This window comes from Gossypium hirsutum, chromosome D08 (assembly GCF_007990345.1).
Source record: "Gossypium hirsutum isolate 1008001.06 chromosome D08, Gossypium_hirsutum_v2.1, whole genome shotgun sequence".
NCBI lineage: Eukaryota > Viridiplantae > Streptophyta > Magnoliopsida > Malvales > Malvaceae > Gossypium > Gossypium hirsutum.
Genome location: NC_053444.1, coordinates 46,650,133 through 46,676,912, shown reverse-complemented (window position 1 = coordinate 46,676,912; position 26,780 = coordinate 46,650,133). Strand labels below are relative to the sequence as shown.

The following is a 26,780-nucleotide window of genomic DNA, read 5'->3' as shown; positions in this document are numbered from 1 at the left end:
TTGCCTTAGAACCGTATTCACAATATGCAAATCTTTTACCTCAAAAGCATGGCCTGCAAAAATATTATCTCGGGAATCCCAGGATTTCTGAAGGATTCCTGGGTGAGGAAAACTTTTCAGGGCAAGTTGACAATGTGAGAAAGAAAACGCTCCCAGCAAGGTGCGCTCAAGTAAAGTGGACAAAAAGCGCCTTGTTGGGAGCATTTTCACTCTCCCATTGTTAACTTGCCCTGAAAAGTTTTCCTCACCTGGAATCCTTCAGATAATATTTTCGCCGGCCATGCTTCTAAGGCAAAAGGTTTACATATTGTGAAAAGTTTTCCTCACGCGAGAATCATTCAAATGTCTCAAGATTCCCGGATGATATTTTCAGGGCACATGAGTAGCTTTTGCATATTTACTCATTCCCGTTGTCAACCCCCTTTCATAATGTCTACCTCAAACACGAACACAATTAATAATTCAATCAATTAATCAATTAATTGTACAATTCAATTGAATACGATTTTAATTAGAGAATGTATATATAAAAGTAAAGTTATTTTAATTTTAATTTTTATTATAATGTTTACTTCAAATAGTTAATATTGTTGATTACTGTGATAAAAATTTTTATGTGAACTTTTAAACAAAATATCATTCTAACAAAAAAAAAACTTTTGTATGATGTGTTGGAATAATTTTTTTTTAAAAAAAATCCACATTAGCTACCAAAATTATCTAATAAATTCACGTCCATTGGATTTTTTTTGTTACATGATTACTATATAAATATTTAACAGAAGAAAAAAAATTAAAATATTACTCCAACAATTTTAATAAAGAATTTAATTGGTGTTAAGAATTGGAGTTGAATTGGAAAATTTAAAAAACTCGAAGGTTTTAACCCTCAAACACGAACATCATTAAAATGACATAAACCCTAAACTTTTATATCAAAAACCCTAAAAACATGTCTTCTAAAAACTCTAAAATAAATACCCTAAAAGAAAAACCCTAAACTGGTTCAGGAAAGAGAATGGGAAACGCGTTTCCCCCAGTTGGAAGCATTTTCCTACAACGTACTTTGAAAACGCGTCCAATTCAATGCGTTTTCCTACAAAATACGCTAAAAACACATCTAACTAAGCGTGTTTAAAAAAAAAACGACCTAATCCCATAAATATTCAAAAAAACAACCTACTTCCACAAATATTAAAAAATATCGACATTTTCACCAAATTTAACCGTTTAATTTGTAATTAATTGACTTAAGTTAATTGGACGGTACAATTAAACTTTTTGTCATTAAATCACGAAAAGAGTTCATCTATTTATTTGCCATGAATTATAAAAGAAAAACAAAAAACAAAACTAATAATTCAACAATTTCAGAATTAAAATTTGACAAATTAAATAGAAATATTATGGGAGTGGACGAAATTCATAATTAAAAAAGTATATAAACAAAAAATGGAAAAAGAGATATGATATACCTCTTTTTTAAGAGAGTTTAAATTTCGGTTAAAATTAAATTAATTGACTGAATTGATTTAATTCGGTTAACCGACCAGTTAATCGATTTAATTCGGTCGAAGGCCAATTAATAATTTTTAGACGTTCAGTTATCGGTTAATTAGGTTTAAAATTGAATAATTAATTAAATTAACTGAACTTAATAATTAATAATAAAAATTATATGTAATTTTAATTCAATTAATTTGATAAAATGAACATTATCAATTTATTTTTTCTATATATTTTATATTTATTTTAACTAAAAAAAATAAAAACATATCAATTTTGCTTAATTCGGTTCACCACGAAATTAGTTAAAATATTTCAATTCAATTATTTTTAAAAAAAATTCAATTCAATTAACTATTAAAATATATTCAATTAATTTAATTAATATTAATTCGGTTAAATTAATTCATATAATTATAATTTGGTTCGGTTAACAGACCATTTCAACCCCTACTCTTCAGTACAGTAAAGCCTGGGAAAATAATAAATATGGAAAGAGCCAGAGACAAAGCAAGCAGAGGAAGCTACAAAATCAAAGAGGAAAAACAAAAAGCAAAAATGGAGAAATCTCAGGTCTGGTTGGCCTTTGGAGCCATGGCCTTGTTATTGGCATCGGCGACAGCGGATGACGTCGTTGTACTAACGGAAGATATCTTCGAGAAGGAAGTCGGTCAAGATCGAGGAGCTCTCGTCGAGTTCTATGCTCCTTGGTAATCATTTTTTATCGCCTTTTTCCCTCTCTTTTTTTCTTTATTAGATTAGATTAGATTCGATTAGATTTTAAGGCTTTATGTTTTTGATGTTTTACAGTAATTCCTGTTTAATCGATCGTTAGATCTATCTTCGACAATTTAAATGAAGAACATCGATGATTTTCTCCTAGAATTTTCGACTTACTTTTTCCTTTGTTTGATTGTTTCTGAAACTTTCTTATTATGATCAAACTCTCTATAGATAAATCTATTGTTGTTAAAGATGTTCCTTGGATTTGAATTTGGTTATTTATTTGTTTTTTAAAGACATTTGAGCTAAGTGGTATCGCTTCTGGATATTGGTTCAGATTAATCGGGTTCTTTTACCATGTTACGGCCTAAAACTATAAGATTCAGCTAGTTGTATTCTCAATCTAATCGGGGTTTTTTTTTTTCAACCACAGGTGTGGTCACTGTAAGAAGCTTGCTCCTGAGTACGAGAAGCTTGGGTCAAGTTTTAAGAAGGCTAAATCCGTCTTGATTGGAAAGGTTTGCGATTTATAATTACCCGAGATTTGTTTGTTTAGAATATGAATTATTAGTGATCAGGGTATTTACACAGCTCTTTTGTTGTTCCTTTGTATTCTAAAGTTTTATGTAATAATGTGGGTCTAGGTGGACTGTGATGAGCATAAGAGTGTCTGCAGCAAATACGGTGTTCAGGGCTACCCAACTATTCAGTGGTTCCCAAAAGGCTCTTTGGAACCTAAAAAGTGAGTCTAATTTAACGTGTACAAGTAGAACCTGGAAAAGATTTTGATCTTTGACTTAGGTTAAGTTTTGTTATTGGTACCAACTTCTTATTGAAGTCATGTTCTTAATAGATTGAAATTGTTTTATTTAGATATGAAGGACCACGAACCGCAGAGGCCCTTGCTGAGTTTGTCAACACTGAAGGAGGTAATTTGTCTTTTTTTTTTCTTTGTACAAGTTTCTGGTTATGGTTGCTTAGTCTAAGAAATTTCGTCTCAATTCCTTCCTTCCGTGTTCCTCAAGGTGAACTTGCTGAATGTAGATTAATGCCCATAGGCCAAAACCAGAAGTATTTGCTGAGGTGGTGTACTGTTTTACAGGGACCAATGTGAAGATAGCCACATTACCATCCAGTGTTGTAGTGCTAAATGCTGATAATTTTGATGAGGTTGTCCTTGATGAGACGAAAGATGTGTTGGTTGAGTTTTATGCACCTTGGTAAGCATGTGCTTTGTTTTTGTTGTTGTTAAATTTACTATTTTGCAAAAACAATAAAGGTTAAGGGTTTTTTCTAGTTCAGCCATTACATATCCACCTGAGATTTACTGTTTAAGGACCTCATGATACAAGTGGCAAGTTTTGCGGTTGATATATTTTTTTGTTTCCATCTTTTCTACTTCACGTGTTTTGGTTGAGTTCTGGGTTGGCTTTTTTTCCAGGTGTGGGCATTGCAAAAACCTTGCTCCTGTAAGCATCTATATCTTTGCTGAATAAAGTAGGTATGATTATTTGGTTAGAAATGGTGATCTCCTTTCTAACCCTTTGGTCTTTGTCTCCGCAGACCTATGAAAAGGTAGCATTGGCATTCAAAATGGAAGAAGACGTAGTTATAGCTAATCTAGATGCTGACAAGCACAAGGATCTAGCTGAAAAGTGTGTAAATTCAACCAGTTGGCCCAGATTTCTTTTATAAATGGTTTCTCAATGTTCATCAAATGTAGCAATGGATGTTAAAGGCCTTTAATTGCAGGTATGGAGTTAGTGGGTATCCAACACTGAAATTCTTCCCAAAAAACAACAAAGCTGGTGAAGACTACAATGGTGGCAGGGGTCTAGATGACTTTGTTTCTTTCATCAATGAGAAGTGTGGCACCAGCCGTGATGGAAAAGGGCAGCTGACTTCAAAGGTTAATACTTCATGATTTGTACTAGGACATCATGTTCATCATTATCCGTACTTCTATATGTGATTAATTGCTCTCCTCTTCCTTTTGCCTAGGCTGGTATTTTGTCTAGTTTAGATGCACTGGTGAAGGATTTTGTGGCTGCCAACAATGATGAGAAGAAGACGGTCTTCTCTAAGATCGAACAGGAAGTTGAGAAACTGAAGGGGTCCAGCGAGAGGTATTCAATTTCTCTCTCAATAGTCTTCTCCGAAGGAGAACTTCAATCCCTAGTTTCCTGTTAAAACTGTTCCATTGTCTTTACTTCCTCTCTTGTTTCTGGTTGCAGGTATGGAAAGATATACTTGAAAGCTGCTAAAAGCTGTTTGGAGAAAGGTGCTGATTATCCCAAGAAGGAAATCGAGCGGCTGCAGCGCATTCTTGACAAGGTAAGGATTACAGTTACAATTAATCACTAGGATGGTGTCCTGAAATCATGTTTGACTTTAGATTTACGGGACATGTAAGCTCATATTGCTGCCCCCGCGGGAGAGGTGGTTAAAAGACAAATTTAGTTATACAAAACAATAGTTTCCATCATAAGCATGTGATACATGAGATGGCTCTAACCATGAGTTTTAATTCTTTGTTACCGGTGCAGTCTATAAGCCCAGCAAAAGCAGATGAATTCACTCTCAAGAAGAATATCCTATCAACATTTATGTGAACTTAGCTCACTGAATTTCACTAGTCTAGTACACTGGCATGGAGCTCGAGTTTTCAGCGACGATTTCGAGGATTGGTTTTGCCTCCCAGTGCTGGGATCCACTCATGTTTCATTTTGATTTTAATCTTTGAGAGCAATGGCTAGGCCTTTTTTATAACAGTAGTAAAGTACTTTTTTGAGATCATCTAGAGCAAATGATCTAATTAGACAGTTTCGTATTTGTGCCCTTTTCTTCAATGATTAGAAATTTTTACTCTGTTCACCCCAGCAGAATTTATATTATGCTTTCAGGACTCTTTAAACTTTTGGAAATGAGACATTTTTGCTTTTAATTCCCGAGATCTACCCCCTTTATTTGTCAATTTTAATTTAAAAATCCAATTATTATATTAAAGAGAGTTTTTGTTAAAGTTAAATATGCATCATTAATTGAGACTTTTATTTTATAGAATTCCTATACTTGTACTTCAAACTTTAAAAGGTAAATTACATTGTGTAATAAAAAAATAAAATTAAAGAGTAATTTTTTATAATTGGGTGATTAAAAGAAATTTATTAATAATCAGGTGATTATTAATTTTAATTTTAAATTGGAGAATAACGATTTAATTGGTTAAGCCAAATCAAATAATTAAATATATTGAATTTTAAATTTTAAGTTGTTATAAATTAGATTTTAATTTTTAAATCAAAGAAACAAGATTTACATTAATGAAATTGAAGAAAAGGAATTTAATTTAATTTTAATTTTCAAATTAAACAAATAGAGATTTAAGATAACGAAATCAAAAGTAGAGCAAAGCCTGAAGAAGGTGCAGGAACTCGAGCCATCTTTAATTCCAGCTTAGTTGTAGTTAATAAACAACACTTCATAGTCGCATCATTTCATCAAAACTAAAGCTGCTTTTAAACAATGATACAGAAGGACCGTGGGTGAATTGGTCATCATGAATTTCAGCAAACATTATAGAGCCATTGATTTTAATTCTTCGTCTTATTCCTTCCCAAAACTGCCCCGTCTCCCTTGACCTTGTGATGAACACCATTGGGTACTTGCTTTATAGGCAAATCATGGCGTTTTTTCTTAACCTTTTGCCATTTTCCATTCCCTCATTGTGTTTGGTAACTCGAAAGGCGGTTTGGTCGATGCCGAATTCGTCTGGTATGTTTCTAGGCTGCTGCCTGACAATCCCATTAGCAGGCAATGACATTTCAGGGGTTCCAATGCTTTGATTCACCAGAGGCAAATTCATGCCCTTTTGTTGTGCTTCCTTAGCTTCAACCAATTCATTGCTTGCTGTTCTTCTTCTCTTTCTCCTCGTGTTCACGGACTCGCTCTTTCCTCCTCCCGGAGATTGGTTCTCTTTCTCGAGCTTTAAATGTCGATAACCGGACGCGTTCCAATGCTCGTAGAGAAAGCCAGCGACGTACTTGGGCGGATACCTCAGTGGAGGAACAAGCGATATAGGACTCTGAATCTGGGGAGTTAATGTAACAATGACAGGCTGAGGATTACGTGGTCTCGGTTCCTGCCTGGAAATGTGAATTCAAGCAACAAACCTATTACAAATTGCATCAACAAGCGAGATGAACCCGAAGTTCAATTGAAAACTCTATTTAATAAATCTGAGATTCGAATTCAAACATTTATAACTAGAGAAGAGAAATAGCATACAGTGGGAGTGGAGAGGCTTGTTGAAGATGGAGATCAAGTTGTCTCCAATCGATTCCTTTTTCTTGAAGAACAACTTCTCTGGGCCTTGCTGAGCCAAAAGGGTTTGGTTTCTTCTGCCATTGTGCAACAGCAGCTTCTTGTTCTTCTTTCTCGACCTCATCGGCCCATGAAAAGTAAGAGCCACCCTTGCTTTCTCTTCTCATCGTATCTCTCGCTCTCTAAACCCTAACCGCTATGTCGCTGTTTTTAAATTTCAAAAGGCAGGGATTCTTTTTTTTTCTGAAAGTTCAAAAGGTAAGGTCTTGGTATTTATTTTATTTGTTTATGCAGACAGCCTAGCAGCCAATCTAGTACCATTATTATTATTGTTATTATTATTATTATTATTATTAAGGACAATGTTACAATTAGTACTTGTACTTTCATAAAATATCTTATGTGGTATTTATACTTTGAAAATATCAAATATGATATCCGAACTATTAGTATGTGTTTTATTATGATACATGATGTTTCATGAAACTAACTAAAAATTTGATTGTCTTGAGCAAAGATATCATTCCCATGATGACTAAAAGTACTAGTAATTATTGTCTTTCTAATTATTAACTGAATAATGCAAGTGATTCATTAGAACTAAAATTAACTAAATTAATTAACTAACAAACACGACAGAGAACAAAACACAAAAGCAATCGATTAACAACCAAGAAGCAAAACAATACCTAGAAAAAAATTCACCTAGATTTCATCTGCCACTATTAAATTACGCAATTTTTTTTACTTAGTATCTTGATCCGTAGAAATCCCTAAATTATGCAAATATTTCTTTCGAGCATAAGAGCAACTAACTCTAGGTTGATTAATTGAAATTTCTTTCTAATTAAAACCTCTATTATCGCATTAACTCGTACTATGGATTCTCTTATTAGATTTGACTCTAATCCGGTAGATTTATGTCATCCTATTTCTAGGATTGTATGCAACTCCACTCAACTATGCAAGATCTACTCTTAAACATGGTATATTCAACCATCGATTTAAGCACATCAAACATGGATTAATAATCTAGAAATATCAAATCAAGAATTAAGCACACATAATATAGAGAAAAAAAATTAAGTATTTATTACGTAAAATAAAACCAAACGACAAAATCCATCATAAGGTTCATCTCCCTTGGTATTTAGAAAATTAGTTCATACTTGAAAATAAAACCATCTAAGACATAGTATAACAGAAAGAAATAAAGAAACTTATGATAACTTCCTAAGAAATCAATTGAGAATCTTCAATCTTGATAGAAATCTGCTTCAGAGTCGACTTTAATGGTGTTTTTCGAGTTATTTTTTTAAATATTCTTTCACGACTCACTCTTATCTTCTTATTTTTGTCATATATACTTCTTAAAATGCCCAAAAAACCTAAAAACCACAATTTTTCGTAGTTCGGTGTGCAATTTCGTGAAATCGACGTGGTTTACCTCATGCCTGTGTGGGTTACACGACCGTGTGATCTGACCGTGTGAAATGATTCAGCTTGTGTGGCTCATGTAGCTTGCTTCGATGTTCCGGTTTTCGCTCATTTTCTCCCAAGTGCTCTATCAAGCATTAAAACATGAATTTAAAGGGTTAGGAACATAAAATTGACAATTAACATCGAATAATCACAAAAAAATGCATTAAGAATGAGGTTAACACATGTTACTTGTAGCACTTATCAAATATCCCCGAACTTAAGTGTTTGCTTGTCCTCAAGCAAAATTCTCAACCCACATTCAAGTTAACTTCTATTAATTTATTGTTTTTATTGACAATGTCTTAGGAATAATCTATAGATAATCATGTATTGGAAATTCAAACTAAAATGACACTAAAGAACACAAACAATCCAAGTAGAAATTTTTAAGGCAAAAAAACATAGGTGTCTCCCCTAATTCAAAAATTACTTGAAATTCAAAGTCAACAAGAATGAACACCCTCACTAAGGTTCACTCAAAGCACTCAAAGTGTTTAAGGTTCAAGTAATGTGCAATCAACAATTGAATAAGAAATGTTATTACCATATACTTGCTTGAAAATGAAATCTCCACGACTATAAAACTGAGAGGACACACTAATCAAAAGGTCCTTACAAGGTTATGATGGGGCTTAGGTTAATGGTACGGAAAAAGCCATAAAGTTGGTTACAATCGGGAGTCGAGTTGATAAGTTACTAAACCACAAAAAAAATCAGTTGCCAAATTAAAAGAATTTATATCAACAAGAAATAAAATGTAGATATGAGCTTTTAAACAAAATATGAGACAAACAATTCAAGCTTAATAAAGAAAATATTCATTTTTTATGAACAAAGTAAAATTCAGCAATACAAAAGAAAAATATAGTGAGACAACTAACCAAATCGAATCTCGACAAAAAGGGAGTCAATAAAAAGGGTGATTTACAACATTAATGTGAGTTTTTGGGTTAACATGAACAGTTGTTAAGTAAAAAAAAATTAGGGTCAATGGGGTTTACTAGGGGTTAATTCAATAGGTCAGCTCTGTTAAAGGTTAAGTGGGTTAAATTCTAAGTGTCTTTATCATCTCAATATATCAAATCAATAATGCGGTTTTGACATGTATAACCGAAGCAAGTTCTAGAATAACAAATCAAGTTGACATACATACAACCAAAACTAAAATGAGCACACAATAAAATATATGCTCTATAGGCTCAAAAGCTCACAAAAAAATTATGATTTTGATGTCAAACTTGTAAATTTAAAATCTCAAGATAATGCTTAAGTTCAAGGAGACAACCTAAAATAATAATTTTTGAAAAATAACTTATCATAATTAACTTTCTCATGTCTTAAAGTTTAAATAAAATAATACACGAAAATCTAAAAAATAATCCCAAACAAAATCAATAAAATTCTAAATTAAAAAAAATAACTTTAATGTTAGGTTCGAGAAAATTAGTTAAACACAACCAACAATTCAGGGACTATATCGCATAAATATATAAAATCCACCCCACATTTAAGATGTACATTGCTTTCAATGCACAAACAAACAGAATCACAAGAAGCAAAATATCAAAAGGGAGGAAGATAATTAAAATTGCCTTTGAATTTGGATGATTTTGCAGAAATTGTGAAATATAGAATTGTAAGAGATCCTAAATTAAATACATGGTTTTGAGCACACTAATAAGAAGATAGAAAAAAATAAAATAAGATAAAGATATAGCAAGATAGAAAAACATCCAACAAAACAATAATTGTAAAATGTATAATAAAATAAAATAAAACAAAACAAAACATATAAGTCTGAAAAATTAAATAAAAACACATAACAAAAAATAAAAGTACAAATAAAAATAAAAATAAAAATAAAAACAAATAAAACATAAAACTAAATAAAGTCACTAATTGACGTCATGTTGGAAGTCAGGATCGATAGGCTCAGGTACAACAGGGGGATTGGGAGAAGAAATATGAAAATGCGGGCACATCCGTTGTAGATAGGCCTCGATGTGATCCTGCTACCATTGAAGCTGCTGAAGTGGTTTGAATGTCATTGCTCAAGGTGATCGATCCTCTCTAACTGCTACTACTAGAGGCGATAGATATCCTCAAGTGTAACTGTATGCGCAGGCGTAACAATAGAGTGACTAGCAAGATGATTGAGAACGAGTTGCAATGGTGGTGGTAGGAGGTCATTGTCCAGATGCTCATCATCCTCATTCTGTTGAGTCAGATGTAGCAAAATGTACTAATCACCGAAAGCTCCGGGCTGATGTAACACCCCTAACCCGCATCCGTTGCCAGAACAGGGTTATAGAGCATTATTGGACCAATAGAATAGTAAACCATTCAAATCATACATTAATACAAACATAATTAAATTTCATCCAAATACATTCATAATGTCCCTAAATCAAGCCCTTGAGGCCCTAAAAATACTATAGAAACAATCCAGGACTAAACCGAAAATATTTAAAAATTTTAGGAAAAAGTTAAAAAAATTTAGATTACAGGGGTCACACGGCCGTGACTCACACAGTTGAGACACACGTCCGTGTCTCAGGCCGTGTGGACATTTGAAATAGGGACAAGCAACCATGTCCCAGCCCGTGTAACTTACTGAATTAGGTCACACCGCCAAGCCACACGCCCGTGTGCCAGGCCGTGTACCCCTTGAAATAACCTCACACACCCGTATGTCAGGCCATGTGCTAGGCCATGTAATTGCCTGACTTGTATGCTTTGAACCTATAGGGGACATACGACCGTGTCGCATGGCCGTGTGTCACACACGGCTGAGACACACGCCCGTGTCTCAGACCATGTGGCCTCAAAATGAACCTTAAAACACAAGTTTACCATTTCAAGTTTGCTTAGACCTTAAGAAACTCAAATACCAACCAAAATACCAATTCAAAATGACATTAATCAAGCCAAAAACACATCAAAACTAACCAAATAAGTTCCTAACCAATGTACCTTCATTGGTACCACAAGTATATACAATTTTACGACACAATAAACACTGATTCATTTCATCAATTCACTCAAGCAATACCTAATCAAAATACCTATCAAAGGTACCACAATCACAATATTTCAATTATATATATACCATACATACTAGCATATCAAATTTACCTCATTCTCATATAATATATAAGTTGCTTATTTGCACAAAATATCATTCATAACATTTACAAGCCAAACATTATCCAAAACTGTACAAAATCCTATACATGCCATATAATCCAAATGAAACATTTCAAAAACTACAAAGATAAGCTGGATAGTGTGACTTGAGTGCTGATCTGATCGTCCAACCTTTCGAAAATCTATAATGACATTAAGCAACACAAGTAATATTAATGAAGCTTAGTAAGTTCGACGAGTTATACTATAAATCTTACTGAACTAACTATAATAATTCAAATAATAATAATCATCCAAGAGAACTCCTTGTCATTCACAACTTCAATCGATAAATTCATCCATGTTCAGATTAATATAAAATAAATAACATATATTTCAAATTCATTAGCAGATTACCTTACCGAAATTTTCTATTCAAAGAACGACTTACGGGTAAGAGTACATTGTCAACAGAAGCTTATAGAGCTGGTCCACCCGAGCACGCTAACAGAAGCTCGTGAGAGCTGATTTACCAAAATCATGCCAAACAGAAAGTAAAACGCAAGAGTTCACAACAAATGCTGAACCCCAATTTACTTGGGCAATATGTTGACATCCCCCTCCAATACCATCTCCACTCCAAACCCCCATCATACACCAAACACGAATGTACTCAAATCCTGCATTCAATCCAAACTGAATATTAAATTCGATAATATAATTCCCAACAATAATTCAATTCCAAAAATAGAACATATATATAATACCAATCATTAATTTATACAAATGTTAAATTTTAATCGTACGAACTTACCTAGACTGAATTGTAGTCGTTGCAGAGGTTTAGGGACTATTCCGCTATTTTTCCTTTTCCATGAGTATCTACAAGATTTTGATATGCAAGCTTTTATGTTGGTCGAAACTATCTCTTCACCCTAGCTATGGATTTCAGCCATTGAAGAAGAAAATGAATAGAAAAGAAACTTTAATTTCCAATTTGTTTTGTTTTAATTTTAACAAATTTACAATAATACCATTATCATTAAATTTTCTTTCATTTTAACTCTAATTGTCGTCCCACTCATTATTTATGGCTTAATTATCACTTAAGTCCTTCCTCATTTATTAATTAAACCATCTCATCACCTAATTGCTTTAATTTGTAAATTTTGCGCCTTTTTCAATTTAGTCATTTTTCTTTTATTAACTATCTAAACGATAATATTTTTACACCAAATTTTAATATGACTATATTTACTCTATAAATATTCTTAAAATAATATTTATGAGTTGACATGACAGAAATTTGTGGTCTTGAAACCACTATTCCGTCACCATTGAAAATCGGGTTGTTACAGCTAACGGATGACCATCCTCTTATGTTTCATTATACTTAAGCCTTATGGTGCCATGTCTCCAATCAAACTAAGAGTGTTGATCTGTTCAGGGGTCTCAAGGAGGCCGAAGTAATGGGCCAGGCGTGCTACATATGGATCCATACAGATAGGTCCTTTTCGTAGACGTTCACTCTAATACCGACAACACTGGTCCATGAAATGGGCTATATCTATTGGTATTACTCGTGTGTGCTCTATAAAAAGTACGCATCTAAAGTACCTACAACACTCGTACTTTCCTTTCAACCAATCAAAGTGTGGTATAAAATGACATGAATATAACGCAAGGCTGAAGGTAAACACTAAGCCTTGGACTGGCGCGGGTTGTACGAACAACCTCAGAAATGTTAGACTAGTAGAAAGGGGTCGGTCTGTTGAAGGACGTGCCTCGGGAGGGTGGAGAACTAGGGCGTAGCCAATAAGTCATTAGAATATATATAGAGAGTGACTCTAAATTCTACGATACTCAAATATCGAGTGACGCCCCCAAGACGGAATGAGATCGCTTAAGGTTCATCCCTTGACAATAGCATGGCTTGTAGGAAAAATGTGAAGCAAAACTCCAAAGTGAGCTCATCATACGTTGGCTCCACGATTGTAAAAAACCATTCTCACGATGTCGTGTCTAATAGAGTATGGACTCGTGCGGATAGACCCATAGTCTGAAGGGCTTCCCAGTCGATAAATCGACCCAAACCTAATGATTTGTCCTTCAGATGCTGGTACCTCTCTTCATAGAGTGGATAATCGATTGTGCAATATTGATATCGAGTGGTTGCGGTCTAAGAGGATGAATATGAGGTCCTAATAACCTTTCGTTTCTTGGACTGAGCAGGTACCTTACTCTTACCTCGTATGTTTGAAATTATGTACCTGAAAGACAAATGACAATAAAGTGTATCAGACTATCTAAAGTATAAATAGGATAGAAGTATTCAAGTTCAATGTATTGGAGTGATAGTACATGACTAGTGAAACTATAAATAGAATTGTGTAATAAAAACAAATTTGTAGCAGGTATATATATGCACTAAAATTCTTATTTTGCAACAACCATGCAAGTATTATGATACATAGTGAAAACAAAAACTCGGTGCCAAAACTCATTAATTGCAATAGACATTAAGTACCAGACACAAAGTACTAATATACAGAAAATCAGAGCAACATTACCATCAAGTTAAATAGGATTAACAACAACACGAAATTAAATCGAACTAGAGCACAAAGTAGGTAACCAAGCAACATCAACAGAGCATACAATGTAGATCAATGAAGTCAGATCAGTCATAACCAAACAAACAACATTAATTATAAGAAAAAAATAAAATAAAATAAAAAATAAAAGTAAAAATACTAATGAGAAAAATAAAATAAAATTATGCTAATAGAGGAATGGAGGACAAATGGTGGCTAGGGGTGGATGGACGGTGGTGGTATGGTTGATGGAGACGGGGATGGGGGAGCGGTTGACGGTGGCGTGAAGGAAAAATGAGGGATTGTCGACGGTGGCTCTGTGGGCAACGGTAATGGAAAGAGAAGGGTGAATCGAGTAATGGAGAGGAATAACCGTGGTGGTACGTGAAGCGACAGGGGCATTCGACGTTTGGAAGGAAATGATAAAGGTGTATAGTTGATGACGAGGAAGATCGACGATTAGGGTTTGGGGAGTTTTATGAAAAGGCTTAAGAAGAGAAAAGGAAAAAAACTAAAAGACATAACTTTAAAAAGGTACACGACCATGTACCAGCCCATGTAGGCCACACAGCCGTGTATCTCTCTGCGGCCGTGTGTCCCATGAAAAAAAATTAAAAATGACTCCAGTGTTCACACTACCTGTGACATGCCCGTGTGTATTCGTTCAGGCCGTGTAGGTTTATTGTTCGTTTCTCTCACAACCATGTATGTGGGCGTGTGGGCCATACGACTATGTCGTTAGGCCGTGTGAATCCACTCAGACCAAGTGTGTCAAAAAATTTTAAAAAAATTGGCTCCAGTACTCACATGATCCATGACACGCCCGTGTGTATAGGCTGTATGGTCTACCCCATACCATGTTGTCCCTTTTTTTTTCTTTAATTGATTTTTTAATTTTATATTTAAAAAAAATAAAAGTATTAGCATGAAACATAAAAAAATGAAATAAAAATAAATAAATAAAAACACTTGGGTTGCCTCCCAAGAAATGATTATTTAAAGTCTAAGCTCGAGTACCCTTTTCAAGCTCATAATTAAGTCAGATTTTGAGTTGGAGTTCCTCTCTCTCATTATCAATATCACCACCAGGACAAATTTTAAGCTGATGATCGTTTGCCTTGAATGTGCCGTAATCAGGGTGTGTTACCTCAATGGTTCTGAATGGGAATACATTTTGTACCACAAATGCATAAAAGTGAAATATTGGGGGCAATTTCGTAAAAATGCTAAAAATTCTTAATTGCATAAAATAAGTTACTTTTACTGTTGGAATTATTTAATTGAATGAAAACATTATTTTTAGATAAAAACAAGTGGAAAACCGAGGAAAAGAGAAAAGTACCGAATAGTCCTTATACCTTTGTCATTGTTGCAATTTAGTTAGGTAAGTTCGTTTGGTTTAGTTTTAGTACATTTACATATGTATTATATGAAATTAGTTGCATAATATTGGATTATATTGATGTGTATAATTGGAAATGGAAATAATGAATTGAAATGACAACGATCACTAATTGAGATACTATGAGTTGTTGCTGCAAATCATATTTATAAGTTCGTGCATTTATTTATGCTTCTAATAATTCTTAGATTCTTGATTAATATACTATTATTGAATGTTATATTATATACTAAATGAGGTTCAGTGAGTGATATCCACTGATATACTGAATGAAGCTCAAATGAGCATTATCCATAGATATACTAACTAGTGCTCAGACGAGCGATATCTATTGAATCTACTGAAACTTATGTGCTTTCGAGCCATACCTATAGAGTCTATTGAAACGTATGTGCTTTCGAGCCATACCTACTGAATTTACTGAAACGTGTGTGCTTTCGAGCCACCCCTACCGAATCTACTGAAACATATGTGCTTTCGAGCCATACCTACTGAATCTACTGAAACGTATGCGCTTTCAAGTGATACATATCAATTCCACTTAAATGCATGTGCTATCGAGCCTTACCTACTAATTCTACTAAAAGTATGCTTTATCGAGCCATACCTAATGATTCTACTAGAAATTGCTCAAACGATCATTACTCAATGAATATATTGAAATATTGTACAAATTGCTACCTATCAGACAAAGTTGTGATTTACGGGAATTTCATTATTTAATTTTAAATTGGTTACTATGTTTGGTTGGAAAATTTTATCGATTTGTTAAATGAACTTACTAAGCTTTATTCAAGCTTACTTGTATTTGTTTCATTTTGTAGATTTTGTTTTGAGGGCTCAAAAGATCGAATCAACATAAGAAATCACACTATTCGGGAAACCTTTGGTAAACTTTGATTTCGGTTGGTATATATGGCATGTATTAAGACCCTTTGTATTCATGACAATGGTTTCTAGTTTTTGAGCAAGTTTTACTAGAACTTGTGTTGTGTGATTGAACAATAATTGGAATTAGACATGTTTTACTAAGTTAAGCTTGTTGATCAAGAATGATAATATTGCCAATATGTGGAACAATGTTATAAAATAAAATAGATGTTTTTTATGTGTAAACCATATCTTGTATATGCAACCTTGGATATTAAATGTCATGAAATGTATTATGGTGTCAATGATGGCACATTGGTTAGGTACATAGGTTGAATTGTTTGACATGTTTGAGTGTTATTGAAGATGGTTTTTGGCTTGTAAAGTATTGTGTTGAATGTGTTTAGGTACCTAAGCAAATGGGTGAAAATTTAGCTTGAAATTGGTCATTTTTGGGCACACACGGCCTGGGACACGGGTTATCACAAGGCCATGTGATGCTCACGGGCAACCAACACGAGTGTGTGCCCTAAACATGTATCAAATAGTATAGGTGTAGTTTTCACACGGGCTGACACATGACTTGCAACATGACCGTATGACTCTACATCGAATGTTACAGGGGCTAGCACACGGCCAGTGACACGACTGTGTGGCATTATTTTGAAATGTACATGATTACACACATAGGTAGTGACACTGCCATGCCTTGTACCGCATGGTTTGGATCATGTCCCACGCCAGGCTGTGTGACCCCTGTTTTAAATATTTACAAAATTTCCCTAAATATTCTGATTTGTTTCAAATTGGTCCTTGATTGTTCTCAAACTAATTTTAAGGCCTCGTAAGCCCAATTTAAGGTCCATAAGTGTATGTTTACTTCGATCTGAATTATTAAAAAAATTAGTTTTGTTAATCATTCTATTGAACTGGATGCTATTGTTACTGAATGCCTTGAAATGTACAATAGTACTCCATAATCCCTATTCCGGCGATGAAAGCGGTTATGAGTGTTACATTTAGTGGTATTAGAGCTGTGGTTTAGTCGATTCTCAAGCTAAATTTAATATGTTGAAAGATTAGAAAGTACATGCCATATCAACCTGTAATAGTGTGAAATTGATTGGTCTGATCTAACTCAGAATGGACATACCATATAAACCTGTAATAGTATGATATTGATTGGTTTGATCTAACTTATGTTTCATTGTAGATTTTAATAATGGCATCTGATTTTGAACGTGATGAAACTAAGGAAGTTAACAGTAACATTTCGACTACTGATTCTGGTACAAGTCACAGTATGCCGGTTTTACAATTGTTTGAAAAATAAGGGCAAGAATATTTCTTACAGATTTAATAAATGTTAATAGAACCTGATCATATTAACGTTGATGAGGAAAAGGGTAAAGGTAATATTTCGACTTTTTAACAAAAGGTAAGTTATAGATTATCGGTTTGTAAATGTCTGATAGTGAAGACAAAATGTCTTTTGATTTAATGAGTTAGTGGCTTATAGAATTAGTGCGAGTTAATTTAGTGGCTTTACAACTTTTACCCCCTAATATATTTCTTATGGCATTCTTAAGTCCTCAACAGACTGAAATGGTTCAAGGGGTTTCGATTAATTAATTAGAAGGTATGATACCGAAGAATCCAGTGGTAAAATAGGTGATGATTTGACTAGGACTAGGTATTGGGTTGAAAATATATCCAGGGAATTTTGAGGATATGGCTTATTTTCTTAATGATTATCTTAGATGTATCATGTCTTTGATAGATGGTAAGGTTTGTAACTAGTGGTCAACATTAACAGCTATTGTATTCAGAGATGGAATTAACTAAGATTTCTTTATATTTGAATTCAGAAAGAGAAATATTATCAAATGTCATCTGAACATGAATTTGTACAGGTCAATGAAGATAATCGACAAAAAAATTGTCTGTGAATAGTGTTAAACAGTATCTATGTCTCAAAAAGACAAATGCCCTGGTTAGATTAATAACACATGTATTAAATGTAGTGGGATCGAACATAGTTGTTAGATATGGATCTACCGCATATGATATTATTTCTGGTACGTTCTATCTCTTCGATATTATTTATTGTATATGCATTGGGTGACATTGGATCAACTTACTCGTATATTTGCACTACATTAGTAACGAATAATGATCTATTTCTTTAATGAATTAAGTTTAAGATTTGAGTCATAATCCAGTGGGTCATAGTGTAATGGTTATTTTGGTATGTTGAAATTACCTACTAAAAATATGACTGTGACTTTCCTGTTGATCTGATGTTACTACGATTTCATGAATTTGACATTATTCTAGAAATAGTTTGGCTAAAGGTTATATGATACTATAGTAGTCTGTAGACCGAAATGAATTAATTTAAAATGTCAGACTAGTGAAATGATCATAATGAGTCTGGTAAATCAGATAGTACAACCAAAGTGATTTTAGTTATCTATATACAGAAAATGATTTGGACGATTGTAAAATATTTTTAGTATATTATATATATCTACTTGATACTCAATAAATAGGATAAAAAATTTATCCAAAAAAAATTGGGATTTTTATCTGAATGTGAAATTTAATAAATTCAAGACAAAGAATAATATATTTTATCTCGTATATACGACCTGTTTGATCAATTAAAAAGGTATAACAGTGTTATCGAAGATAAATACAGATTCGATTATTATCAGTTGCAAGTTAAAGATTGTGGTATATTGAAACTGCTTTCAAACTTGATGTAGCCATATGAATTCTGATAATGTTGCTTGGACTAATCAATGTCTCTGTTAATCTATGAATTTGATGAATCGGGTTTTTTAGTCTATCTGGATATATATATAGCCGTAGCTATTGTTATTGATGATATTCTGGTCTATTCTAAAATAGAATCCGAGCATGCTTAGCATTTGAGAATTTTATTATAGATTTTACTTGAGAAACATATTATGTGAAGGTTAGTAAAGGTGAGTTCTGGTTTAGCGAGGTTGGTTTTCATGGTTATGTAAATTTGAGAAATGAGATTCGTATAGATCCGAGTAAACTCTTTTCCATTGTTATTTGGAAACACTAAAAATGTCTCTAAAAGTTATGACCAGTTGAAAGTCTTACTGATGGAAGTTTTGTATTGATCCAACCTGAATCCGGAAAGGAAAATATTGATTATAATAATGGTTCTGTATTAGCTGATTTGAAAATTAGGCTGTTGCCTCTACAAAGAATTCAAGAATTGCATGATGATGACGACCTGAAAACTGATACCTAAGTGAGAGTAAACCTAGAGTGATTCGTTTACAAGAGTTACAGTGGATACAAATAGTATGAGGTATTATCGTAATAGATTGTGTGTTTTGAATAATCTGGAAATAAACGGAACATTTTATCTAAGGTTCGCAGCAGCAGTTATTCTATTCTTTCAGATAAAAAAAAACTGAACATCAAGTACCGTCGGAATTATTACAGCCTAGCATTGTTCCTGAGTGGAAATGGGAGCAAGTCATGAGGGATTTTGTATCTAGTATTCTTGTGTCACCGAGAAAGAAATACTGAACTGGATTATTGTTGATAGATTGACAAGGTTAGCTTAGTTACTCTAGTCAGAACTGATTATCCGCTTGAGAAGGAACTGAGTCATATGTGTCAAAGATTGTCAGATTTCATGGAGTGCCAATGATTATTACTTTTTATACTGATGTGAGATTTACTTCTAAATTTTTGGGGTAAATTTTGCGACGCTTTGAGCATTAAATTAATTTTAGTACAACATTTCATTTGCAGGCAGATGACCAAGTAGAGTGGTAATACGGGTTCTGGAAGACATGTTACAATGCTGCATATTCAAGTTTAAAGATAACTGGGAAATGTCAAACCTTGTTATATTGATTGAATTAAGCGAAAACTAAATAGTGAGACAGGCCTGAGTAGTAAAATTGAAGATAAAGTTTGTGAGGCAAATTTCAGAATAAACAAGTACTGCTAGGTAAAATTTCGAGGACGAAATTTCCTAAGGGGGAGAGTTGTAACAACCTGTTAAACAGTGGTATCAGAAGTAGTGGTTTCGGGACTACAATCCAACGAGTGAATTCGTATAATTATTATTTAAATTATATAAGTCAATAATAATTTTTATATTGAATTTTGATTTGATGAATTTAACCAATTAAATTAAAAGTTAGTATAAATGGTTAGGTTCAAAAGTTAAGTGGTTATTGAAAACGAGGTATTAAGACATCGTCACCGTAATTTAAAGTCATAAATATTTTTATTAAATATTTATAGAGTTGTATTATTTATGAATTGAAGCTTGGTTCGATAATTTTGATAATTTACTGCTAAATTAAGGCAAAATGATTAAATTGTAAAAGAGCTAAAAGTTAATTGCTATAGATTTAAAATAGTAAAGGGACCAAAATGGTAATTAAATAGTGGTCAAAAAGTCCAACTAGTGGTGGATATGATTAAATCTACTAACTTTTGGACTATTTGCTCTTTTAGTCCTAATTAGTTTAGGATTAAATTGAAAATAAGCTTGTTTAGTTAAAATTTAACAAAATTGAAGGACCAATTGTACAATTAAACTGTCCTTGAATGGTAAATATACCATTAGAGGAGATAGTGGACGGTATTGGGCTTTAAATGTTGAAATTAATGAGTAATTAAAAGGGCAATTTGGTAAATTAGGAATTAAGTTAAATGTAATAGATAAAATAAGTTAAAAATCATTTTAATTTCATCATCTTCTTCACTAATTGAAACCGGACCCTAAGAAACCATAGGAGGGACCTTCGGGTAACTTTGATTCTCTATTTGGGTGAGTAAATTCCATCCATTTTTAGTAAATTTTATGTTTTTGAACTCGTATTAGCTCAATCTAGCTAACACGAGGATTAATTTGTAAAACTATAAAATGTTATGGATTGTGTAATTGATGAATTTGAGTTGTTCTCGGAGTTTTATGGTAGAATATTAAGCTTGGTTTCTCAATAGGACTATTTTATAAAGTAGTTTTTGTTGATTTTAATGTTCAAAGACTAAAATGTGAAAATAGTAAAAGTACAAGGGCTTGATGCAAAGTAATTGCAAAAATGGGCTGTAGAATGGAACTTGAATATTTGGATAAGCTAAAGTTAGAATAAAAATGGTTAAATTGCATATTTTGAGCTAGGGACTAAATTGCATAAAAGTGAAGAAATATTGGGAGCAATTTTATAAAAATGCTAAAAAGGACTTAATTGTATAAAATGATTTAATTTTACTGTTGGAATTAGTTAATTGAATGAAAATTTCTTTTTTAGATAAAAAAACAAGTGGAAAATCGAGGAAAAGAGAAAAGTACCAAATAGTCCCTATACTTTTGTCATTGCTGCAATTTAGTCAGGTAAGTTCATTCGATTTTATTTTAGTACATTTACATATGTATTATATGAACTTCGTTGCATAATATTGGATTATATTGATGTGTGTAATTGGAAGTGAAAATAATGAATTGAAATGACATCGATCACTAATTGAGATACTATGAGTCATTACTGCAAACCAATCCTATAAGTTCGTGCATTTATTTATGCTTCTAATAATTCTTAGATTCTTGGTTAATATACTATTATTGAATGTTATATTATATAATGAATGAAGTTCAGTGAGCGATATCAACCTATATACTGAATAAAGCTCAAATGAGCGTTATCCACTGATATACTGACTGGTGCTCAGACGAGCGATATCTATTGAATCTACTGAAACGTATATTCTTTTGAGCCATACCTACTGAATCTACTAAAACGTTTGTGCTTTTCGAACCATAGCTACTAAATCTATTGAAATGTATGTGCTTCAAGCCATACCTACTGAATCTACTGAAACGTATGCGCTTTCGAGCCATACCTATCGATTCCACTGAAATGTATGTGCTATCGAGCCTTACCTACTAATTCTATTGAAAGTATGCTTTATCAAGCCATACCTAATGATTCTATTAGAAGTTTCTCAAAAGAGCATTACTCACTGAATATACTGAAATATTATACAGATAGCTACCTCTTAAACAAAGTTATGATTTACGAGGATTTCATTATTTAATTTTAAATTGATTACTATGTTTGGTTGGAAAACCTTACCGATTTATTAAACGAACTTACTAAGATTTATTCAAGCTTAACTGTATTTGTTTCATTTTGTAGATTTTGTTTTAAGGGCTCGGAAGATCGGATCAACACAAGAAATCACACTATCCAGGAAACCTTTGGTAAACTTTGATTTTGGTTGGTATATTTGGCATGTATTAGGACCCTTTGTATGCATGACAATGGTTTCTAGTTTTTGAGTAAGTTTTACTAGAACTTGTGTTGTGTGATTGAACAATAAATGGAATTAGACATGTTTTACTAAGTTAAGCTTGTTGATCAAGAATGATAATATTGCCAACATGTGGAACAATGGTATAAAATAAAATAGATGTTTTTTTTAACATGTAAACCATATCTTGTATATGAAACCTTAGATATTAAATGTCATGAAATGTATTGTGCTGTCAATGATGGCACATTGGTTAGGTACATAGGTTGAATTGTTTGACATGTTTGAGTGTTATTGAAGATGGTTTTTGGTTTGTAAAATTGTGTGTTGAATGTGTTTAGGTACCTAAGCAAATGGTGAAAATTTAGATTGAAATTGGCCATTTTTGGGCACACACGAACTGAAACAAGGGCTGTCACACGGTCGTGTGATGTGCACGGGCAACCCATACGGGAGTGTGCCCTGAACGTGTATCAAATAGTATAGGTGTAATTTTCAGATGGGCTGACACACGGCCTACGACAGGGCCGTGTGACTCTACATCGAATGTTACACGTGCTAGCACACGACCAGCGACATTGTCGTGTGGTATCATTTTGAAAGGTACACGATTTGACACACGGGTAGCGACACGACCATGCCCTGCAACACACGGTTTGGATCATGTCACACGGCCTGGCCACACGGACGTGTGACCCTTGTTTTAAAATTTTACAAATTTTTCCTGAATATTTTGATTTATTTCAAATTGGTCCTTAATTGTTCCCAAACTAATTTTAGGGCCTTGTAGGCCCGATTTAGGGTCCATAAGTGTATGTTTACATCAATCTTAATTATTTTAAAAAATTATTATTACTGTTAATCATTCTAGTGAACTGGATGCTATTGTTACTGAATGTCCTGAAATGTACGGTAGTACTCCGTAATCCCTATTCCGGTGATGGAAGCGGTTATGGGTGTTACAATGGAATTGCTTTGCTACTTCTTTGAAGATTTTTGGGTTTTCATCAACCTTTGTTCGCCATTCATCTAATTCATCGAGTTGCACCATTCTCTCTTCACTTGTCCCTTAAGTTCTATCACCTTGAATAAGATACAGTTCTAACACGTATTTATGATGATTTCCTGCAAAGAATATTGAACCGGATGATTACTAACATTAACAGAATAACGAGAATCATCTCGCTCACTAGAAACTCTCACAACATCACGTGCTTGAAGTGTAACATTTTCATCACCTACCCTCAGCACAAGTTCACCATTACCGACATTAATAACAGTTATAGTAGTGGCTAAAAAGAATCAACCTAAAAAGAATCACGTGCTTGGTGGGTAGTTTGTTTTGGAGAATGACCGAGCACTCCTCATTGAGCTCTATAATGAACAGTTCGTCTAACTTCCTTTTATTTCTTAACAACTCATTTAAAAATTTTGTATTCTCAGGTATTTGCGAAAAGGCTTCAACAAAAGGTAAGTTAATATGTAATTTTTTCAAGAGTTTAAGAAATTTACCATATTGTTCATTAATGCAGTCTTTCTTTAACTTTGGGATATGAAATTGGTGGTTTGTATTCTCTGAACACTGGCTTATGCTCTTTCTTGTGTTTCTCAACCCCATTATTTTTTTCAATAGCTTTTAGATCAGCTTCTTTTTAGGCTCGATTAACACCTTTCCACTTCATATAGTGATTGCGTGGACTTGCTCCTTTGGGTTGGTTTTAGTGTTACTAGATAAACTACCTTGTTGTCTCTCTAAAACCAATTTAGCAAGTTGACTAATATTATTCTTGAGGCCTTGAATAGATGACTGTTGATTCCTCAAAGTTGTTTCAATGTTTTAGAATCTAGTTTTTGACCCTAAAATAAATTTAGTCAACATCTCTTCCAAATTCAGCTTTTTTTCTTTCTAATAAGGTTGTTGAAAACCCAGAGGTGATTGTGAATTTTGATTTCCTTGACCACCCTAAGATAAATTTGAATGATTCCTCCATCTTGGATTATAATTGTTGTTGTAGGGGTTATTCTGAGGTCTAGAATTATTACCCATAAAATCGACTTGCTCATGCTCCATGTTAGACTTGAAGCGCAAACAATCTGGATTGATCATCCTCGCTCTAGTCGCATCGCATTGCATTTTTGGATTCACTTATTTACTGCAACTCAAACCATCAATATTTTTACTCAGCGTTTCCACCTGACTCGCCAACATAGCAACTACATCTATATCAAAGACACCTACTACCTTAGTAGACTTTGTTATCATAAATTGCCACTAATAGTTATTCAATGCCATCTCCTCAATAAATTCTTTGGCTACATTAAGTGTCTTATTATTTAGTGTTCAGCCAGCTGCTGCATCAATTATTTGCCTATTCGAGGGATTCAAACCGTTGTAATAGGTTTGAACTTGTAACCACAAAGGTAACCCATGATGATGACACCTTCTCAGAAGATCTTTAAATCTCTCTCATGCATTATACAGTGTCTCAAGCTCAAATTGAGCAAAAGAAGAGATGTCATTCCTCAACTTGACTGTTTTGGCTGGTGGAAAATACTTCAACAAAAATTTTTCAGTCATTTGAGCCCAAGTAGTGAGGGAACCTCATGGAAGTGAATTCAACCACTATTTTGCCTTGTTTTTCAAAGAGAATGGGAACAACCGTAAGCATATGACATCATCAGTAATGCCATTGATCTTAAATGTGTTGTAGATCTCTAGAAATTTAGCTAAATGAGTATTCGAATCTTCGTTTTACAACCCATCAAACTGAACATACTATTGCACCATCTAAATTGTGTTCGACTTAATCTCAAAATTATTTGCAGCAATTTTCAGTCTGACAATACTCAATTTAGCCCCAACCAGAGTGGGCTTAGCATAGTCATACATAGTCCGAGGAGCAGGACATGTAGGAAGTTGTGGATTAATAGGATTATTATCCATCTCCACAGTAATGTCCTTTTGCTCTTGATCGTCTATTAAAATCTGTTGACCTTGCCTTGCTTCTCTAACCTCTCTTCGATTTCTACAAGCAGTTCTTTCGATCTCACTATCAAAGACTAATGGTTCCAATGGGTTGCCTCTAGTCATAAACCAAAAGAACCTGTAAGAATCAAACTAAAGAAAAATTAGAATGTAAAAATTAAATTTAAAAAAATATTAAAATTAAAATAAAAAATGGATAAATTAATAGAAATAAAGTTTTCCTAATATTCTAGTCCCTGGGAACAACGCCAAAAACTTAATGTGGCACGAAACTAACTAAAAATTTGATTAAGGCAAGTGCACCTATCAATTAATAGTATAGCTACGGTGAACAAAGATATCATTCCCACGAGGACTAAACGCATTAATAATTACTGTCTTTCTATTATTTAATTGAATAATTCGAGTGATTGATTAAAACTAAAATTAACTAAATTATTTAACTAACAAACATGACAAAGAAATAAACACAAAAGTAATCAATTGTCAACTAAGAAGCAAAACAATACACAGGAAAGAATTCACCTAGATTTCATCTGTCACTATCAATCTAAATTATGCAATTTCTTTACTTAGTATCTTGATATGTAGAAATCCTTAAATTATGCAAATATCTCTTTCGAGCATAAAAGCAACTGGATCTAGGTTGATTAATTGAAATTTATTTTTAATTAAAACCCCTATTATTGCATTAAATCATACTATGGATTCCCTTATTGGAATTGACTCTAATCCGATAGATTTATGTTGTTTGTTTTCTAGGATTGTAAGCAACTCCACTCAACTATGCAAGATCTACTCTTAAATAGGGTATACCGATTTAAGCACATCAAACATGGATTAATAATCTAGAAATACCAAATCAAGAATTAAGCACACATAATTGAGAAAAAAAAACTAAGTATTTATTGCGAAAAATAAAAATCAAATGACAAAATCCATCATAGGGTTCATCTCCCCTAAGTATTTAGAAAATTAGTTCATGCTTGAAAATAAAAACAACCAAGACACAATATAACCAAAAGAAATAAAGAAACTCATGATAACTTCCCAAGAAATCAACTGGAAATCTGCTTTAGAGTCGGCTTCAATGGTGTTTTTTTAGTTGTTTTCTTGAATATTCTTTAGCGGCTCACTCCTATCTTCTTATTTTTGTCATATATACGTCTTAAAATGCCTGAAAAATCTAAAAATTAATATTTTCCGCAATTCAATGTGTAATTCCATGAAATCGACACGGTCTACCACACACCTGTGTGGGTCACATGATCGTGTGATTTGGTCGTCTGAAATGGTTCAGCCCATGTGGCTTATGTAGCTTGCTCCGATACTTTGTTTTTCGCTCATTTTTTGTTCCTTTTGCTCCTAAGTGCTCTATCAAGCATTAAAGCATGAATTTAAGGGATTAGGAGCATAAAATTCACAATTACCATCGAATAATCACCCAAAA

At 33.3% G+C, this 26,780-nt stretch overlaps 2 protein-coding genes and 1 non-coding gene across 3 annotated transcripts; 2 read left to right on the top strand and 1 right to left on the bottom strand.

Annotated features, from left to right (window-relative positions):
- The first annotated feature begins 1,940 nt into the window (after nt 1-1,940).
- On the top strand, nt 1,941-5,173 carry LOC107910953 (protein disulfide-isomerase like 2-1). The gene is made up of 11 exons (XM_016838867.2): nt 1,941-2,216; nt 2,663-2,747; nt 2,874-2,971; nt 3,103-3,158; nt 3,332-3,449; nt 3,671-3,698; nt 3,793-3,884; nt 3,982-4,138; nt 4,231-4,355; nt 4,464-4,563; nt 4,776-5,173. Exons 1-11 carry the CDS (start codon nt 1,996-1,998, stop codon nt 4,839-4,841), a joined length of 1,146 nt encoding a protein of 381 aa, XP_016694356.1. The 5' UTR covers nt 1,941-1,995; the 3' UTR covers nt 4,842-5,173.
- Nucleotides 5,174-5,654: 481 nt separating this feature from the next.
- Nucleotides 5,655-6,871, bottom strand: LOC107910964 (eukaryotic translation initiation factor 4B2). Its single transcript, XM_016838877.2, has 2 exons — nt 6,517-6,871; nt 5,655-6,374 (listed from the first exon to the last, which is right to left on the bottom strand). Exons 1-2 carry the CDS (start codon nt 6,717-6,719, stop codon nt 5,900-5,902), a joined length of 678 nt encoding a protein of 225 aa, XP_016694366.1. The 5' UTR covers nt 6,720-6,871; the 3' UTR covers nt 5,655-5,899.
- Nucleotides 6,872-24,767: 17,896 nt separating this feature from the next.
- LOC121220612 (small nucleolar RNA R71) lies at nt 24,768-24,874 on the top strand. The gene has a single exon (XR_005917832.1). It is a non-coding gene; the product is annotated as a small nucleolar RNA R71 (small nucleolar RNA).
- The last annotated feature ends 1,906 nt before the right edge of the window (nt 24,875-26,780 follow it).